Source organism: Pecten maximus, chromosome 4 (genome assembly GCF_902652985.1).
Source record: "Pecten maximus chromosome 4, xPecMax1.1, whole genome shotgun sequence".
In the NCBI taxonomy this organism is placed as follows: domain Eukaryota; kingdom Metazoa; phylum Mollusca; class Bivalvia; order Pectinida; family Pectinidae; genus Pecten; species Pecten maximus.
Genome location: NC_047018.1, coordinates 28,220,968 through 28,243,688, shown reverse-complemented (window position 1 = coordinate 28,243,688; position 22,721 = coordinate 28,220,968). Strand labels below are relative to the sequence as shown.

General features: G+C 36.7%; 1 protein-coding gene across 6 annotated transcripts in view; it reads left to right on the top strand.

Moving 5' to 3' along the window:
• LOC117325713 (prostaglandin E2 receptor EP4 subtype-like) overlaps positions 1-21,034 on the top strand; it is a 57,255-nt gene extending 36,221 nt beyond the window's left edge. For 3 of the 6 annotated variants that reach the window (XM_033882140.1, XM_033882138.1, XM_033882135.1), the window contains exons 2-3: positions 10,398-11,358; positions 19,749-21,034. In XM_033882140.1, the coding sequence (XP_033738031.1) occupies positions 10,471-11,358; positions 19,749-20,411 (1,551 nt within the window). In that variant the 5' untranslated portion in view covers positions 10,398-10,470 and the 3' untranslated portion in view covers positions 20,412-21,034. Of the gene's footprint in view, positions 1-6,257; positions 6,334-9,714; positions 10,186-10,397; positions 11,359-12,857; positions 12,870-19,748 lie in introns of those variants that run through there. The other 3 variants (XM_033882141.1, XM_033882139.1, XM_033882136.1) reach the window with 3 other exon arrangements.
• Positions 21,035-22,721: the final 1,687 nt, after the last annotated feature.

The window sequence follows — 22,721 nt, the reverse complement described above, 5'->3', positions numbered from 1 at the left end:
TATTGGTTTCTATCCTTGGTTGATGAGATATTGGTTTCTATCCTTGGTTGATGAGATATTGGTTTCTATCCGTGGTTGATGAGATATTGGTTTCTATCCGTGGTTGATGAGATATTGGTTTCTATCCGTGGTTGGTGAGATATTGGTTTCTATCCTTGGTTGATGAGATATTGGTTTCTATCCGTGGTTGGTGAGATATTGGTTTCTATCCTTGGTTGATGAGATATTGGTTTCTATCCGTGGTTGATGATATATTGGGTTCTATCCGTGGTTGATGAGATATTGGTTTCTATCCGTGGTAGATGAGATATTGGTTTCTATCCTTGGCTGATGAGATATTGGTTTCTATCCGTGGTAGATGAGATATTGGTTTCTATCCGTGGTAGATGAGATATTGGTTTCTATCCTTGGTTGATGAGATATTGGGTTCTATCCGTGGTAGATGAGTTACTGGTTTCTATCCGTGGCTGATGAGATATTGGTTTCTATCCTTGGTTGATGAGATATTGGTTTCTATCCTTGGTAGATGATATATTGGTTTCTATCCGTGGCTGATGAGATATTGGTTTCTATCATTGGTTGATGAGATATTGGTTTCTATCCTTGGTTGATGAGATATTGGTTTCTATCCGTGGTTGGTGAGATATTGGTTTCTATCCTTGGTAGATGATATATTGGTTTCTATCCGTGGCTGATGAGATATTGGTTTCTATCCTTGGTAGATGATATATTGGTTTCTATCCGTGGCTGATGATATATTGGTTTCTATCCGTGGCTGATGAGATATTGGTTTCTATCCGTGGCTGATGAGATATTGGTTTCTATCCTTGGCTGATGAGATATTGGTTTCTATCCGTGGTTGGTGAGATATTGGTTTCTATCCTTGGTAGATGATATATTGGTTTCTATCCGTGGCTGATGAGATATTGGTTTCTATCTGTGGTTGATGAGATATTGGTTTCTATCCGTGGTTGATGAGATATTGGTTTCTATCCGTGGTAGATGAGATATTGGTTTCCATCCGTGGTAGATGAGATATTGGTTTCTATCCTTGGTTGATATTGGGTTCTATCCGTGGTTGATGAGATATTGGTTTCCATCAATAGTTAATGAGATATTGGTTTCCATCCGTAGTTAATGATATATTGATTTCTATCCGTAGTTAATGAGATATTCGTTTCCATCCGTAGTTAATGAGATATTCGTTTCCATCCGTAGTTAATGAGATATTCGTTTCCATCTTTGGAAGATGAGATACTGGTTTCCATCATTAGTTAATGAGAAAACGTATCGATCTATTTTAATGTTAATTTTTTTGACAGTATACTTCAATTGTTTGACATGATTTGTCACGATTTCAGGTCGATCGTTCTATTTTAGGAACGAACAAAACACAATATACTTTCGATTAATGTCTTCCGGTAATCATCACAGAGAATATTAAACATGTTTTATTATTTTTAAACATGTTTTATGACAAGAGAAAAGTACAAACTTGACACAACATTAATAAGTCACATACTAAGAAATTAATCTCGTTAATCTGTGCTTTACAGAGTTCATTAGAGATCATTGATAACAATCAAACAGGTACTGTTGTATATGTATAGAAAATAATAGGACGTACTTGTAAAGTACAAGTCTATAGAGAAAGTGTTTAAAATGCAGCTCTGTAGGTAACAATGACAATTATATCAATTGTTAGCCATAATAGGATGTTAATGAGACAGGACGTCACTGGAAATCAAACAGAAATCAGCCGGTGTTTACCAGTAATATATTGATATAAAATTGGTTTTGAAGAGAAGTATGACGGATCGATCGTCGATGGGCAATCTAGAGAGAAGCGCATGGGTAAGCATACTGCATTGATGATCCATTTTCTGTCAATAAGTGTTTTGTATTGATTGTGATGGGTAATGGTTTGAATTACCAATATTATGTATTTTTTATTTTAACTGATATCGATGTTGATTATTCCAGAGTTAGTCATGTTTATTTTCAATGCCTTCTTGGATCCAATGATTGCCAATGAAAATAATGACGATTGTCAATGATAATTATGTCGATGGTCAATGATAATTATGTCGATTGTCAATGATTATCATGATGATTGTCAATGATTATCATGTCGGTTGACAATGATAATCATGTCGGTTGCCGATGATGATAATTATGTCGGTTGCCGATGATGATAATTATGTTGACGGTCAGAGTTAATCGCTTTGATTGCTAGTTACGATTGTGGAAGCTGTCTATGATGCTTGTGTTGGTTCACCAATCAGGAATTGGCTTATGTCCATATATTGGGGTTACAAAGACACCAGCAATATTAGCCGTTATTGATATAGATAATATTAATTATACAAAGGAACATCGACCCACGTTCTAAAGACAACCTAGCATGATAATCAAAGTTTGTCTTGACCATTGTTAGCACCTGTATCAACAATAATCCAGGTGATTAGATATTATTTAAATTAGATTTAATGTGTGTTGGTGTTAATATTGTATTATGTCTTATGTAATTGTGATGAGTTAAAAAAAACTTAAGCAAATAAAGAATCTGAATCTGACCTTACATTTGGATGTCTAGAATACTGATGACAGCAGTGTATTTGTCGGGAAAGATTCGGTACCTGTCTTATCACCGTGTTGACGGTATATACACCTGTCGATATTCCCTTAACGATGTAAGGAAATGGAATACCAGGCCATGTTCAGGGGAAAATGTTGATTATATAAGCTGACATAAGTCTGTAGGTTTCTGGTTATTTATAGCGGATGTACATTACGTTATTTAACCTCACAGCTGTGGTGGGAGAGAGTTTAATAATGTATTAACACTATAATTACCTACCTATATACATATATCAACAACACTATAATTACCTACCTATATACATATATCAACAATGTTCTAAACAGTTCCTTTACACCATCAAGCTGTTGGCAAATACGCTCTGAACTATTAAGATATTCAAACTATTTTTCACTCCAAGCCATGTATTTTATCTATTTGTTTTACAAGCATTTTAAATGTGTTTGGTGTCACCGAATGACATGAAGATACCACTGAACAAAAGGCAGAATACACACATTTCCATGTATGGAGTATATCTAATGTCTAATGTCTATACTGTATTTCTAGAATTCGTGCTGGGGTCAACGACGGATAATATTTCCTTCGAGAGTTTTCCCTAGGCAGTGTATCCCGCTAACGTGTCCATGTATTCAAACCTGTCAAAACTATTTTCAGTCGTTTTGATTTCATAATCTCTTGGATATTTTGCAACATTTTGTATATAGCTTTACTTTTTAATTCCATTTTTGTAAGAAACAAAGATCTGACTTATTACAAAATAACAATAAAAATAGTTTTGAATCGTTACAATAACAAACACAGATTTAAACACACACCGCATTCCTGAAAATTGTGATAAATATTTGAAAGCGTGATAATCAATGCCAATTTCATATATTTTGCATTTAAAATGACATTTATTGAACCGTCATGGAAAGAAAAATATGTGCTGAGAGTTTGTTTTTGTTTTACTTTTTAGCAATGAGATATTTTTTTATTATTTTTATTTTGTTTAAAGTTGTCGGTACGGTAGAACACCACCGAAGACTTCAGTATCAAACATAATACAATCAGAAGGGTAGTTTCTCTTGGGTCGGAGTTCATGTCAGGAATTACCTACTGTTGGTTAATATATACTGGTTTCTTATCTAACCTGTCAAATTGAAATATAATTGGTATTCCAATGTAAGGATAAAATAGACACGAATACCAACAAATTTACTGGATTTTAAAAACCTTAAAAGGTAACAATGGTATAATTACTGTTATTGAGGCTCTAGACTGACCTATTAGAGGTAACATTGGTTAATTCCCGTTAATGAGGCTCTAGACAGACCTATTAGAGGTAACATTGGTTAATTCCCGTTAATGAGGCTCTAGACAGACCTATTAGAGGTAACATTGGTTAATTCCCGTTAATGAGGCTCTAGACAGACCTATTAGAGGTAATATTGGTTAATTCCCGTTAATGAGGCTCTAGACAGACCTATTAGAGGTAACATTGGTTAATTCCCGTTAATGAGGCTCTAGACAGACCTATTAGAGGTAACATTGGTTAATTCCCGTTAATGAGGCTCTAGACAGACCTATATATTAGAGGTAACATTGGTTAATTCCTGTTAATGAGGCTCTAGACTGACCTATATATTAGAGGTAACATTGATTGATTCATGTTAATGAGGCTCTAGACAGACCTATTAGAGGTAACATTGGTTAATTCCCGTTAATGAGGCTCTAGACAGACCTATTAGAGGTAACATTGGTTAATTCCCGTTAATGAGGCTCTAGACAGACCTATATATTAGAGGTAACATTGGTTAATTCCTGTTAATGAGGCTCTAGACTGACCTATATATTAGAGGTAACATTGATTGATTCATGTTAATGAGGCTCTAGACTGACCTATTAGAGGTAACATTGGTTAATTCCCGTTAATGAGGCTCTAGACAGACCTATATATTAGAGGTAACATTGGTTAATTCCCGTTTATGAGGCTCTAGACTGACCTATTAGAGGTAACATTGGTTAATTCCTGTTAATGAGGCTCTAGACAGACCTATATATTAGAGGTAACATTGGTTAATTCCCGTTTATGAGGCTCTAGACAGACCTATTAGAGGTAACATTGGTTAATTCCTGTTAATGAGGCTCTAGACTGACCTATTTTGTGATTATCCAACAACAGCATCCGATATTCCCCAACCTTCCAATCTAATATTAACACCAGCTTTATAAAACGATTACATTGTCTAATCAGGATAACTTACATATATTCTATCCATATAGATATAGAGATGACAATATTTCGATAACCTTTTCATATACCAGATATTCTATGTTTTGTGTCTATATTGTTTTGAAGCCAAGAATTGTGAGTTATCGTATCAAAAGAAGAGAAGATTCCAAATACACTGTATATATTGCCATAATCCAGTTAAATATGTTATTTAGTTGTGTCTTTGTACAAATGGCAATACCACCGTCTTTTGAACGTATAGGTGTTGCGTCTCTCTAGTTTAAAACAGGTGTCAATATATACGTAATATTTATTTCTCCGAGGCAATATAAGTAGCTGAAAAGTCGGTCTTCTGTCTTCCATAAGTTAACGAACACGTGATGATCGTGCTCGCCTACGACGTATTGCTGTACTATAAGTACGGCTGATATTGACATCTGTCACTGACAGATGACTTTCTGATTCTCGCGATACAATGAAAGTTCTCTTACCTAATTAACATCGTCTACATTAAACTTGAACTTGAACTATAATGAAAAATAAATAGGATGTTTTGATCAAACGTTCAACTCCAGAACTCAGGCAGTGTGTGTCATAAACATTTATGCCCCAATAGGTACCAAACGGGAATATGTGACGTCACACACACTTTACTTGTTAACGTTCGTGACCACCCCTATAGAGGCCTTGTGCTTTGCACCCGACAACCCAGTAATTGTATTGTTGCGGTGAAAGGCCGGTTATAAAGATCAGTTTCACATTACTGACCAATTAATCACTATTGTACAAGTTCCTATCTCCTCCCAACACAAAACACCCCAATACACATTCCCTTATCACCTAACCCTAACACACGTACTATAGTCGACCCCCTACAAAGTCAAACCGTTTATATTTCAGAAAACACAGATGTACTGACAACTGTTTGGTACGTCACTGATCCGCAACACGTGTGTGGTGGAGGGGAGGGAGGAGGAGGGGGGTATCATTGTTCTTAAACGGGGCGGGGGGGGGGGGGGGGGGGGGGGGGGATGGGCGGCATTTATTATTGTTCTAAAACGGGGTCATGTTAATTGTAGGTTATTTATCATTATATTGATTACAAAGTCCATCCATTACATATGGAATCTCGCTATTCTATAAATTTGTCCAACAATTAATTCCAAAATCCTGTTATCACATACCTAGGGTAAGATGTAGCTTTAGTACTTACATCTAACTCAGAAGATAGTAACATCCAGTACCATTATAGAAAATGATGAAGCTTAAATCAAACAGTCCATAATTCATTATGATGTCATCGCTAAATTGCAAGTCACCGATTGACAAAGAAATCAAAAGGATGGGAGTGACGTCAGTATCTACTCCTGTCACGATGTCGCGGAGATTATTTAATGTTATTATTTTTTTTTCTGCAATTTTTAATTTGAGGAATGCAGTTGCACAGACGAAATATTTAGATTATATCCTCCACCAACACAACGTAGCGAACCGTGCGAGATGTTGTGAATGGGTATGTAAATTATAACAAATGTCATTGGTGTGACATATGTCTGTAAAGTAAAAGCTTCACGTACAATGAACAGCCGAATACAAATGGGATTCTGTAATCAACAAGATGTTTATATTTTAGTATATCAGCGTAAATTCTACGTAGTCCGCTCGTGATCTTGTTTCTAAAATATCTATAACAACCTGTGGTCGCCCTGTTTACCCAGTTTTAACTGTTTACGTGTTAAGGCGCCTACATTCACGACCTGGGTAGATTGTACATAGTCAAGAGTTAAATTGATGACGTGCTGACGACCATCCCCGTCAAAACTTATCGCTAGTTTATTATAAACAGTCAAGATACGTCGCTAATTAGGTCAGCATTGGGGAACATTATCGCCGGTCAATTCGAGTGGTCATTTTGAGCGATAATTTTACCGGGTTTCTTTGGAATGACCACTGTGAATGTTCGATAAAAATCGCCAAACGTTGACGAATGACGCTGGTCGGTGATATATTGGAAGAGTTATGTAATACCAGGGCTCAATAAGTAAAACACGAGAAAGTGACGTCATGAAGTCGTTCACCGTAAAAGTACAGTAGACGGCACCAGTTCAAAGGTCATAACACTTTCTCAAGCATAGTTCAATAGATTGGTATTTGTTTTCAATCACGGAAGTTAAAACACGGATATAATATCTAATAAATGGATATACATGTATTAATATTTCGTGCGAGGTAAAAAAAACACACACACATATTGAATACCAAGCCAATATCTCTAATAAGTAACAATATGTCATATAAACAATTATAATGTATATAACACAAAGAACATCTTAAGGATATCCCGATTTCAATTAAAGAAAACCAAGATCCAATTTTAAACAAGACAGGTATTTGAACTCAAAATTGGTACAAGTAGAATCGGACCGATTGTTCCGGAATAGTGAGCGTCTTCTTCGTCGATTACACACGTCATGCAAACGTTTATACAAACATCAAATGTTTGCAAAGAGGAAATTCAGAACCGAACCACGGGGAAATATGATATGTCATCGTCGGCATTATATGTATAGATGGTAGTTTTTACAATTATATTTCAAATGAAGAAATATTCTGACAAAGTATTTGCCGTGAAAATGTATGGAGGGAAGATAATTATAGTTAGTTAGACATAGAAGATAAGGCAGAACATATGATATCTGGAGACAGGCAGTCAGCATGGGAAAATGGGACGGTTTTAGCTCTAGGGAACATGTGAAATTATATATCTAAATGGACGGTTTTAGCTCTAGGGAACATGTGAAATTATATATCTAAATGAACGGTTTTAGCTCTAGGGAACATGTGAAATTATATATTTCAACTGTTTGTGTTGGTTAACCTTATATCAACCAACAGAACAATAACATTTTCCTATTGTTAGTACTGTCATACAACATAACAATAACATTGTCCTATTGTTAGGACTGTCATACAACAAAACAATAACATTGTCCTATAGTTAGGACTGTCATACAACAGAACAATAACATTGTCCTATTGTTAATACTGTCACACAACAGAACAATAACATTGTCCTATTGTTAGTACTGTCATACAACAGAACATTAACATTGTCCTAATGTTAGTACTGTCATACAACATAACAATAACATTGTCCTATAGTTAGTACTGTCATACAACATAACAATAACATTGTCCTATAGTTAGGACTGTCATACAACATAACAATAACATTGTCCTATAGTTAGGACTGTCATACAACATAACAATAACATTGTCCTATTGTTAGTACTGTCATACAACAAAACAATAACATTGTCCTATTAATAGGACTGTCATACAACAGAACAATAACATTGTCCTATTGTTAGTACTGTCATACAACATAACAATAACATTGTCCTATTGTTAGTACTGTCATACAACAGAACAATAACATTGTCCTAATGTTAGTACTGTCATACAACATAACAATAACATTGTCCTATTGTTAGTACTGTCATACAACAGAACAATAACATTGTCCTATTGTTAGTTCTGTCACACAACACAACATTAACATTGTCCTATTGTTATTATTTTCATACAACAAAACTTCCATCTAAACAGTGCAGTTCTATCATGATAAAAAAAATACCAAATATCGCCTCATTTATGCCATGGAGAAATGGAATAATGTATTAAAATCTGGAAGCTATAAACTGACCCTTTCTCCCTTAGTGCATGTCTAGTTTGGCCTCTAATTAATCTGGCCTGGACGGCTTGATCTGATCTCCTACTAGATCTTTATTTATTTTGACCCCTTCGTCTGGCCAAGTTCCATACAAATTATTCAAAAATAAAGCGTATATTACATAGAGTATATTAATGTAGGATCATGTTTCCGTTTAAATATTAGTAATTTCTACTTTAGAAATATTTCACCAGGTCACCAGTCCTTATAACGGAAAACGGCGATTGTTTCCTGTAATTCTAAACCTATAATTATACAGTAACATAGCTTTACGTACAGGTAAACAACATGCGAATCTCAAATCTATCTCACTGTTTGTCAGAGCGACTTCACGTATATGTTATTGTTATGGCAGCATTTACATCACCAAATCAATGTGACACCCTATATGGTAATTTAAAGGCGTAATATTGCCTTTTATACTTAGATGTGTTGTTCTCAGATTCCAAATTAATATTTGACTAAATTTCAGTAATTCATATATGGCTGGCATGTTTGAACGTAGGTTGAAATGTCATCAGTTATTTAACTCATTCACCCCTAAAGACACATTTAACTTCTTCCAATTCATAGGGAGGTACAGTTCATTAGGAGAGTTCAGGGGTAAATGAGTTAATCCATGTTTCTATTATCTATATCTATTATCTATATATATTATTATCTTTATCTATTATTATCTATTTCTATTATTTGTATTATTTTATATATACTATCTATATCTATTATAATATTATTATCTATATCTATTCCTATCGTATATCTATTATTATCGTTATCTATTATTATCGTTATCTATTATTATCGTTATCTATCATTTTATATATGTATCTATTAAATTTTTATATTGATGTACTATTTTGACGCCGTTTTGTGGCCTGTCTTTGTGGAGGGCACGTGTCTATGTACACGATAACAGACGTTTGACAGTCAGCACGGTAACCTTTCTCTACATCAACCCTTAACACAGATACAACTTCAGTACAACTCCCATCAGATAAATTTGTTAAAAGAATAAAAAAAAACTCCTTGTGGGATAGTTACACATGAGTTAATGTTGACTGGAATTATGTATGCGGTACTAGGTACACACGTACAGGCTAACATCATTGATGTATACGTCAGGTATAAACAGACAGCGATGGGTAAACTACCGACACTTATCTGGGAATACCCGGTGTAGACGTAGGGCTCTTCAGGCAGCATAAACAGAGTTTTGAATATGACGAAAATGGAGGCTAATCTACGAAATTATCGTTGACCAAAACATGTTATTGCGTGCGATCCATGTTGACATTTTACCGTGTGGAATTTGTTTTCTCATAAGTAACGTAAGAAAAGTAACTGGAAACCATATCGCCCTGGAATTATTCACGCTGGACTGCATTCTAACATAATGTGTATTGTGGTTATACTTTTCATTGTTAGATAGCGTACTCTTAAAAATGTGGAAACTTTATCGCCATTTTGTTGCTTTCATTTGAGTCACCGCCACTATAAATATACAGGGCCTTTTGAAGTGTGGGCCGGGCTTGTTTAGTACGACAGCTACACTCCATAGCGATTGGCTGCAATAGTAAACTGAAGTCTTTGAGCCGCAATCGTTAAACCAATTCGATGTTTATTGACTACACGGTAAGTTGGCCAGGTGTGTTTGATCCAGGGAGTTTAAACTGAAATGACATTTTTACCTGTTTGTTAAAAAAAAAAAAAAAAAAACACGTGTCTTTTGTCTGAAACTGCGTATTACCTATACACAGGTACCATATTGTTGAAATCTGGCAGTGTCAACCAATTTGCTCCCATATAATTGTTTATTTATGAAACCGATTTCATTGTACTTTCAGGCACAGGACAAACTACTCCGTCCATCGATCGAAACACTTGGTCAGTGGCGAGAGGGGTACAGGCGGATACAAAATGGAGGGCCCAATTAACAACACAGCTCTTCAGTACGTGATCACCAACCACACCGGAAACGGAAGTATGAAACTATCGATGGAGGCCGCTTGTGGACCCGGAGTCGGTAACGGAAGCACACCATGTAAAGAGGAGGGTATGGGGATTAGTTTATCCACACCTATCCTCATGTTGTCGTCTGGACTCATGGGCAACACGTTGGCCCTTGTGGTGCTTTACACAATGAAAACGGAAGCAAAACAAACTGTGTTTTTTACACTCTTGGCTGGACTAGCCTGGACAGACTTGATTGGTCAGTTAATGACCGGTCCGATGGCAATCATTGTCTACGCTAACAACTTATCATGGGTGGGTGGTGAAGCGACATGTATTTACCACGCCTTTTCAATGATATGTTTTGGATTTCTCACACCCGTGCTCGTATGCGCCATGTCCTTAGATAGACTTGTAGCTCTAAAATTCACTTTTTTCTACGCTCGAAATTTTACCAGAAAAAAGGCACAAGTACTTGTCGTGGTTTGTTGGATTATAGTATTGTTTGTGTGTTCCTGGCCGCTGATGGGGTTCGGCAGTTACGAAAAACAATACCCAGGAAGTTGGTGCTTTCTGAATTTCCATAAAGAAAGCAGAACTGACGTGGCCTTTGCGACAACTTACTCTGTGATAAACCTATTACTTATTACCATTAATTTCTTATGTAACATCGTCGTCATATCAACCGTTATACACATGAGAAAGAAAAGGATTATTCAAAATTCGCCATCCATTGACAGAAAACGTAGACCTCATCGTACAAAATCACAGAAGAGGCTGGAATCGGAGACACAAATGGTGGTCTTCATGTGTACCATCACCTTCGTGTTCAGTGTGTGTTACATACCATTTAACGTGAGTATACCATACATACCATTTAACGTAAGTTTACCATACATACCATTTAACGTAAGTATACCATATATACAATTTAACGTAAGTATACTATATATACCATTTAACGTAAGTATACCATACATACCATTTAACGTAAGTATACCATACATACCATTTACCGTAAGTATACTATACATACCATTTAGCGTAAGTATACCATATATACCATTTAACGTAAGTATACAATATATACCATTTAACGTAAGTATACCATATATATACCATTTAACGTAAGTATACCATACATACCATTTAACGTAAGTATACCATACATACCATTTACCGTAAGTATACTATACATACCATTTACCGTAAGTATACCATACATACCATTTAACGTAAGTATACCATATTATATCATTTAACGTAAGAATACCATATATACCATTTAACGTAAGTATACCATACATACAATTCAACGTAAGTATACCATATTATATCATTTAACGTAAGAATACCATATATACCATTTAACGTAAGTATACCATACATACAATTCAACGTAAGTATACCATACATACCATTTAACGTAAGTATACCATATATACCATTTAACATAAGTATACCATACATACTATTTAACGTAAGTAACCATACATACCATTTAACGTAAGTATACCATACATACCATTTAACGTAAGTATACCATATATACCATTTAACGTAAGTATACCATACATACAATTCAACGTAAGTATACCATATTATATCATTTAACGTAAGAATACCATATATACCATTTAACGTGAGTATACCATACATACCATTTAACGTAAGTATACCATATATATCATTTAACGTAAGTACACCATGCATACCATTTAAAGTAAGTTTACTATTTAAAGTAAGTATTCCATATATACCATTTAACGTAAGTATATCATACATACCATTTAACGTAAGTTTACCATATATACCATTTAACGTAAGTATTGTATACCATACATACCATTTAACGTAAGTATATCATACATACCATTTAACGTAAGTATACTATACATACCATTTAACGTAAGTATACCATACATACAATTTAACGTAAATATACCATACATACCATTTAACGTAAGTATACCATACATACCATTTAACGTAAGTATACCATACATACCATTTAACGTAAGTATACCATACATACCATTTAACGTAAGTATTATACATACCATTTAACGTAAGTATACCATACATACCATTTAACGTAAGTATACCATACATACCATTTAACGTAAGTATACCATACATACCATTTAACGTAAGTATACCATATATACCATTTAACGTAAGTATACCATACATACCATTTAACGTAAGTATACAATATATACCATTTAACGTAAGTATACCATACATACCATTTAACGTAAGTTTACCATACATACCATTTAACGTAAGTTTACCATACATACCATTTAACGTAAGTATACCATATTCTATCATTTAACGTAAGTATACCATACATACCATTTAACGTAAGTTTACCATATATACCATTTAACGTAAGCATATCATACATACCATTTAACGTAAGTATTCCATATATACCATTTGACGTAAGTTTACCATATATACCATTTAACGTAAGTTTACACTACATATCTTTTAACGTAATTATACCATACATACCATTTAACGTAAGTATACCATACATACCATTTAACGTAAGTATAACATATATACCATTTAACGTAAGTATACCATACATACCATTTAACGTTAGTATACCATACATACCATTTAACGTAAGTATAACATATATACCATTTAACGTAAGTATTATACATATCTTTTAACGTAAGTATTATACATACCATTTAACAATGACAGGTTAGAATTAGAGATTTCATCGCACTCCGTGTATATAATACTGTAGCTGATTACTTAGATCCGATCACAATGGCAATGCATATAGATATTTTATCAATACTAGTTTACAAACACTAAATACATTGTAAGTGAAGGAAACTTCAGAGACCAGTTAATTTACTTCAGACAAAATCAGCACCACTACAGGGTGGGAAAGGCGGAAGTTAAATAACGTCACAAAAGTGTTAATTTACAGAGTGTAGAGGGAGTCTCCTCATACAAGTCAGTGTTCTAGGTGATAATTGAAAACCGGGATGATTCCCTACCGCCCTGAAAACCAATTAGATATCCATCATATATAACGATTAGGTCGTTTGAGAGTAAACAGATTTTAAAGCATGTTTTAAACACAGATTGTGCTGGTTAGACTCCCTCGTTTAATTTCAACAAATATTTTGATTACGGATTTGACGGTAAGGATACTTAGCATTTTTAATAAAACAATAACTATAATTGACAGGAGTAAGGGGACTGGCAATTTTTATGTTTTACTCTCAAACAATTCCAACATATTGTACTCATTTTTTGTTATTTACAGTATAGCATACCGATACTTTTTTTAGTAATATGTAAGAAAATTACTGATGGTAAATTGATACTTAAACTAAATACTAATATGAAGTATCATGTACAATGCATCAAACACTGTCACAATACATTTGATACCTTAAATTAACTTCATAATTTTAATTTATTCCAATTCTGTAATTGTATCCACACGTTTCGTGTTACGACTTTGGATATGAATGTTAATGTATTGGAAAAGTTAGATATCACTAGAGAATAAAACAATATCAATGAATAATGGCCGTCAAATATCAGATGACAGTTAGAGATGTTACGACAGGATGTATCATGTATCTTTTTCAATATAAATCAACATTAACGACAAAGTGTGCTTAAAATAATCACTTTTTACATGGACAGTAACAGTTCTGATTCATCTTTGTATTATATTAATCACAAATATACAGTTATAATGACAATCCGCGAACATTGTTAGGATAAGATAGTTATATAGGTATAATGATGTTATATATAGTTATATAGGTATAATGATGTTATATATAGTTATATAGGTATAATGATGTTAGATATAGTTATATAGGTATAATGATGTTAGATATAGTTATATAGGTATAATGATGTTATATATAGTTATATCGGTCTCCTGCTGGTCGCTCTCGTTCTGTCGGTCTCCTGCTGTTCGCTCTCGTTCTCTCGGTCTCCTGCTGTTCTTGCTCGGTCTCTCGGTCTCCTGCTGGTCGCTCTCGTTCTCTCGGTCTCCTGCTGTTCGCTCTCGTTCTCTCGGTCTCCTGCTGTTCTCGCTCGTTCTCTCGGTCTCCTGCTGGTCGCTCTCGTTCTCTCGGTCTCCTGCTGTTCGCTCTCGTTTTCTCGGTCTCCTGCTGGTCTCTCTCGTTCTCTAGGTCTCATGCTGTTCTCGCTCGTTCTATCGGTCTCCTGCTGTTCGCTCTCGTTCTCTCGGTCTCCTGCTGTTCGCTCTCGTTCTCTCGGTCTCCTGCTGTTCTCTCTCGTTCTCTCGGTCTCCTGCTGTTCTCTCTCGTTCTCTCGGTCTCCTGCTGTTCTCTCTCGTTCTCTCGGTCTCCTGCTGTTCGCTCTCGTTCTCTCGGTCTCCTGCTGTTCGCTCTCGTTCTCTCGGTCTCCTGCTGGTCGCTCTCGTTTCTCTCGGTCTCCTGCTGTTCGCTCTCGTTCTCTCGGTCTCCTGCTGTTCGCTCTCGTTCTCTCGGTCTCCTGCTGTTCGCTCTCGTTCTCTCGGTCTCCTGCTGTTCGCTCTCGTTCTCTCGGTCTCCTGCTGTTCTCTCTCGTTCTCTCGGTCTCCTGCTGTTCGCTCTCGTTCTCTCGGTCTCCTGCTGTTCTCTCTCGTTCTGTCGGTCTCCTGCTGTTCGCTCTCGTTCTCTCGGTCTCCTGCTGTTCGCTCTCGTTCTCTCGGTGTCCTGCTGTTCTCTATCGTTCTCTCGGTCTCCTGCTGTTCGCTCTCGTTCTCTCGGTCTCCTGCTGTTCTCTCTCGTTCTCTCGGTCTCCTGCTGTTCTCGCTCGTTCTCTCGGTCTCCTGCTGTTCGCTCTCGTTCTCTCGGTCTCCTGCTGTTCGCTCTCGTTCTCTCGGTCTCCTGCTGTTCGCTCTCGGTCTCTCGGTCTCCTGCTGTTCGCTCTCGTTCTCTCGGTCTCCTGCTGGTCGCTCTCGTTCTCTCGGTCTCCTGCTGTTCGCTATCCCGTCCCCCTCACTTGTGTCGCCCCCGGTTGACTCGCCTCCATCGGCTGCGTCGCACGTTTCGTTCGGTCCCGATTTTTTCCCTTCTTTATCTTAGTAAATTAAGCACGGATGACTCGAACACTGTTGAATCGAATACTGCGGTTGTGTCGAATATATTTTGTGGTCCCTCCCTTCTAAACTATACCAAAATTTCCATTTTTGTGTCGAACATCGAGGCGTCATGCTGTCTCAGGTAAAATTTGCTGGCCTCGTATGATTGACCGAGTGTAACCGATCACCCGTAACGGTGTAAACAGAGCCTATTATTAGTTTCCGGCTGTCGGTTACGCATCATCCCATTGTTTATACAGGTGCTCAGGTGAAGTAAAACGTTCAGGTATACATAACTAAGAATAAAATGTGCACGTTTTAGTCTACAAACCAATATGTGTTCTGTTTACTGTTTTGATGCACAAGTCCGCCGAAAAAAAATAAGGAAAAAGTAAACGATAAATTACATATCTTCCATCGAAAAATGCAAAGAAAAATACCTGTCTGTCATTGATTTATCTATATATGCCTAAATTCTGAACACGACGATGCAATAGTAACAATGATATGCGGGATGTTTTTACTCTGTTCAAAAGATCGTGGCAATGCATGATTATGCAGCCGATAAAACACTGACCGCGGCCTTCACCTTTGATACAAAATCAGCACGTGTACGGTCGATCAATTTTCCCGGACTGTTTATTGTTTAATATTGTTAAATTGGAGAACAATATAAACGGATTTAAGGATAAATAATATGAGTACAATATATACATTTATATTCTTATAATATATGTAACGTTTTCATAGAATATTATGCTGTCATTTGCGACTCCCGTGTGTAAATCGTGTGTCTATGTCAAAGACTATTTTACGCATGAACTTTGTTTTTATCTGTAACTGTGCACAATATTGTTTATTAGATAAAGGAATAATTGTTATCATGTACAATTAATTAATTTCTTTGTTATTATGTATTGATTCTTTTCGACTATGTTATCATGCAAGCACTTGATCTGCATACAACCGATGATAGTCGGGTTTTGTCTCCGTATACAAACACGGATAAGTCGAACCATCGGATAAGTCGAATATTTTGCTTGGTCCCGTCGACTTCGACTTATCCGAGTTTTACTGTAGTTATATAGGTATAATGATGTTATAGATAGTTATATAGGTATAATGATGTTATATATAGTTATATAGGTATAATGATGTTAGATATAGTTATATAGGTATAATGATGTTATATATAGTTATATAGGTATAATGATGTTATCTCGTTCTCTCGTTCTACTGCTGTTATCGCTCTTCTCTAGGTCTCTGCTGTTTCTCTCGTTTCTCTCGGTCTCCTGCTGTTCGCTCTCGTTCTCTAGGTCTCTGCTGTTGCTCTCGTTCTCTCGGTCTGCTCCCTTTTCTCGTGTTTTTCTCGGTCCCTGCTGTTCTCTTCGTTTCTCGGTCTCTGCTGTTTCTCGTTCTCTAGGTCTGTTTCTGCTGTTCTTCCCTTCCTCTTTTTCCCCGTTCTCCTATCCTTTCTGTTCTCTTCGTTCTCCCTTCGGTCTCCGCTGTTCCTCTCCTTTCTCGGGCCCCCCTTTTTCTCTCCGGTCTCTCGGGCCCTGTGGGTTTTTCCTTCTTGGTCTCCTGCTGTTCTCCTCGTTCTCTCGTTCCCTGCGTTCTCTCTCGTTCCTCGGTCCGCTTTCTTCGTTCCTCGTTTCCCGCTTCAGTCTTCTCTCGGTTCCTGCTGTTCTCTCTTTCTTTGGTTCTGCTTTTCTTGTTCTCGGTCTCCTGCTGTTTCTCTCGTTCTCTCGTCTCCTGCTGTTCTCTCTGTTCTCTCGGTCTCCTGCTGTTTCTCTCGTTCTCTCGGTCTCCTGCTGTTCTCTCTCGTTCTCTCGGTCTCCTGCTGTTCTCTCTCGTTCTCTCGGTCTCCTGCTGTTCTCTGCTCTCGTTCTCTCGTTCTCCTGCTGTTCTCTCTCGTCTCTCGGTCTCTGCTGTTCTTCTCGTTCTATCGGTATCCTGATGTTTCTCTCTCGGTCTACTCGGTCTCACTGCATGGTCGCTCTCGTTATTCTTCGGTACTACTGATCTTATATATAGGTATATAGGGTATACTGATGTTATATATAGGTATATAGGTATACTGATGTTATATATAGTTATATAGGTATAATGATGTTAGATATAGTTATATAGGTATAATGATGTTAGATATAGTTAATTATTAGGTATACTGATCTTATATATAGGTATATAGGTATCAAAGAGAAATGTTGATGTGGATATAATGTATTAAGTCTCGTTGTCTATATATTGTTAGGAATACTAAACTTTTATATGACACATAGTGTAACTACAATATGTACATCCGGATATCCATATCACACAGTCTATCTTCGGAACTGTACCGACATAGGCAGATAGTAGTAACTTAATTATCTGGGCTAGGTGTTATGGACAGATGAACTCGGTAACCCTCGGTGCTGTAGATAAGATTAACATAGATCACACTGCCTCTGCTGTAATGATGCCGTATAATCATCTGTTTTGACGGAATCTTGACGTGAAGTATTGAAATATAATCGTAATTATAAACACAACATTGTGGGAATTTGGCCTGCTCTCAATGCCGAACTGATAATCATAAACACAACTGTGGGAACTAAGCCTTCTCTAAATGCCGAACTGGCAATCATAACCACAATACTATGGGAACTAGACCTATCTTTAATGACGGACTGGGAATCATTAACAGAAACTAGGTCTACTCTCAATAACGAACTGGCAATCATTAACAGAAACTAGGCCTATCTTCAATGATGGACTGGCAATCATAAACATGAACTAAGCCTATCCTCAGTGACGAACTGGCAATCATAACCACAATACTATGGGAGCTAGGCTTAGTTTCAGTGACGATTTGATAATTTTAACCATTACTTATAACTATAGCACTAGGAATTTTGGCCTACTGTCATCGGTCATCTGGCATTGATAAACACAATACTGTGGGAATTTTAACTACTTTCATTGGTAATTGTAATAGGAATATGGCCTACTTTCACTGGTGAACTGGCAATTATAATTTCGGCAATAGAAATATGGCCTACTTTCACTGGTGAACTGGCAATTATAATTTCGGCAATAGAAATATGGCCTACTTTCACTGGTGAACTGGCAATTATAATTTCGGCAATATAAATATGACCTACTTTCACTGGTGAACTGGCAATTATAATTTCGGCAATATAAATATGACCTACTTTCACTGGTGAACTGGCAATTATAATTTCGGCAATATAAATATAACCTACTTTCACTGGTGAACTGACGATCATAACTACGGCAATATGAATATGGCCTACTTTCACGGATGAAACACAACAATACCATACTCTAAATTATATACCAGCAATTATAACCACATTAGACACAGAGAACCTAGCGACATTTCATAACTATGGGTTGTTGGATACCTACCCAAATACAGGCGATTGTCCAAGACAAGTCATTTATCGACACACATGGATAGGCAATACCCATAGACAGGGGATACACAATAACATTCGATAATTATAGACTGGTGGTTGTTATAGACAGGGGATACACAAAGACATTCGATAATTATAGACTGGTGGTTGTTATAGACAGGGGATACACAGACATTCGATAATTATAGACTGGTGGTTGTTATAGACAGGGGATACACAAAGTCATTCGATAATTATAGACTGGTGGTTGTTATAGACAGGGGATACACAAAGACATTCGATAATTATAGACTGGTGGTTGTTATAGACAGGGGATACACAGAAATTCGATAATTATAAGACTGGTGGTTGTTATAGACAGGGGATACACAAAGACATTCGATAATTATAGACTGGTGGTTGTTATAGACAGGTGATACCTATAAACAGGTGATATCATCAGATTGATCAGTGCTTGAATTGACATGATGCATGTTGCCATATTCCCTTTGAATATAATGATAGTATATGATGTAATCTTTCTACAGGTGGCAAATAAAATACCGACTGTTTTGAGACAGTACCAGACCGTGACTTAGAGATGGCCATTTCTGTACCCTTGTGTATTGCCAACAGAAACATCTGCTAGTCTAACAAGATTCCCAGTCGTATTTCAATAATTACTTCCGCATGGATATCACATTTACGTATGTTGTATATTAATGAGTGTTCGTTCATCTTGTTTATTCTATTTGCAGGTAAATATCATTGTAAACCAGGTGACGGGGATAACCAACCACAAAGTGGACCTCATAGTTCTCCGTTTACTCGCAATTAACCAGATCCTTGATCCATGGCTGTACATATTACTGCGCAGAGCTCAGTTATTGAAAATCTTAAACAATATCAAGTTGAAAATCTGCTACGCTTGTGGAGGATCGGGTAGTTTTATATCATCTAAGCAATACGAATATCCACACGAAAACAAAGATGCAGATATTGGCAAATCGTATGTCTTAAAATCAACGGCATGTGAAGCTAACACTCAATTACACCCCATTGAAAACGGAAGTGACTCTTCCGGAAGCAGGGAAACCCTGGGCAGTACATCGAATCTGATTCAGGAAAGTGAAATAGAACACCCAAAGCCATATCGTAAATACATGCGATCCATTTCGGCCGACAACAGTCGTCCAGTGTTTATCAGTGATAGTGATTCCGATGTTTTCCACGAAGAAATGGCGTGCTTTAAGACTTTGTTCAGTTCCGACAAACGGAAAAAATACTCAACATCCAGACGAATGTCTGCGCAAAATTCGACGGGACAACCTCGGACAGAAGGACTGGGGCAACCTCGAACAGAACGACTGTATAGTCTGCCAAATAGTATTAACGTCTTTAGAGAGGAAGCCTTTTTATAGCTCATGTCCAAAAGTATTGGTCACGATGGATATATACTCATTGTAGTTACATTCAGAGACAAAGTTCACATGCAGTATTAACCACTACGACAGGAGTCTGAATCGTCCTTGACCTTCATGTCTTGTAATGAGGAAGTAATATAGGGGTTAGTGGTTTAGGGTGAACCTGGAGTGAACAATGCCAGCTGTTGTTATTCTATCCGTATGGTTGTAATTGAACACGACTGTTCGAAAACTAGTTGATTATTTAAAAGAAGAGCTGGTGTTGTTTGGATATTTAGATGCTTTATCAACGTTTTTATTGATATAGGAATTTACATTGCACAAGGTTAAAGGTCATTCCAATTATCACGTGGCCCTATTTAGAATCACTCACCTGACCTTCGTGTATACAATATAACAAAGTATTGATGTTAGAGGTGTTGTCGTACATAAGGTATTAATATTAATTATGTGACCTGGCTAAGTCTGAGAAAAGGGGTTAGGAAAGTGCTAGATGTATTTCTGTATTCGTTAGCATTGCCTTTGTGTTACTTGTTTGTTCCCGTAGTTGAGCTAAACATACATTATTTGGTATATGTACAAGTTGTTATCTTCTGTTAAATAAATTTGTTGTTTTTTAAGTTATCTGTCTTTCATTTTTGAGACCATTACGGACCACATACAGCGATATCAGAATTCTATATACTACATACACACCAGATACACAAAAAAACACACAAGGGTATCATGTTGACGTTGGCAATGTGGTGGAAACTCTGCCTTTATCGCTAAATTTCTGTCTTAGTCTACCAGGACTACAGAAACCAACTGAATCGCGAGGATCTTGTGGATTACAAGTCTGACGATCAAATGATGCATTGCATTTGGAATTATAACTGTTCTAATGTCTGTGATTAATGTGTTAACCAAACATTTTTAATTCCTGAAATTATTACCACAAGATTATATTTGATCAGCTAGATCACTTACAGCCGACACACATTTTGGTTTTATTAGCTCATCTTGCCCGAAGCGCCAGTGAGTTTGTCGGCTTCCGTCGTCCGTCAGCATTTCATTTTAATCGCTACAAGTCACAAAGTACTGAATAGATTTTAACCAAATTTGGTCATAATCATCCTTGGGGAAGAGGAAAGAGTTTGGATAAATGGTGACTCTGACCCCCTGGTGCGAGAGGGGCGGGCCCAATGAGGGAATAAAAGCAAATCCTTTGAACAAAGTACTGATTGGATTCGTATCAATTATGTTCAGAAACATTCTTGGGGAAGGGGAACATATTTTGCATAAATGGTGATACTTACCCCCTTCTGTTATAGAGACAGGGGCCCTATAGGGGAAATAGAAGTCAGTCCTTGAAGTCGCCACTAGTCACAACTACAGTGAACTACATTTGTACACTCATGTTGTAAAAACAATCCTCAGGGTCTTTTCACACCACTAGAAAGTCTGGACTTAGGGTTATATTTTTGAAGCAGTTGAGATCCCTTCCTCATAACTATATATAGCATTGTTAGACTTCAACAAATAAGACTATTAACGAATTGAACATAACAATATTTTAACGTTTACCACCAAGGTAACCGATACAGGCCCTCTGGGCTTCTTGTTTATAATTATTTTAGTCAAAACCCATCCCAAAATTCTTTGGTTTTTCTTGTTCTTTTTTTTTCACAATCTCTTTTTGATTGGTCACTGGTATAACATATCTTCTTATCTGATAATATTCTAGAATTCAGCAGAATACCATTCAGTACTCCCTGAGGCCGGAATACTTTCCGCTTTGCTCTACGAGCATTCAGACTTGATGTCACGTGTCTGGTTTGCTGGTTACTGGATTCATTCAGCCATCAATGCACATGAGTTTCACCTATGTTTTCGTAACTAATGCCCATTAAGCGATAGATTTGGGTAACATGTATCTTATTCTTCGCTCAGTTTTCGACAATATCAAATTCATTGAAACAAACGTGATTTTAAAACGTAATTTGTCAAGAAATTTAAGCTTTTTCTTCATATATGTTCAACTTCAATAATTGTATCACATTTAAAAAGAAATTATTTGATTAAGAAATCCCTCGTCTATTTTATGTTGTTCGTTGTGTTATGTAACGAAGTGGGGTAAATGCGATAACATGCTTGTAATCGGTCAGGATCCCCTCTCACTACACACTACATAGTGACACCGACACTGTTTACCAATGGTCAGTATCCCTCTCTCTACACACTACATAGTGACACCGACACTGTTTACCAATGGTCAGTATCCCTCTCTCTACACACTACATAGTGACACCGACACTGTTTACCAAT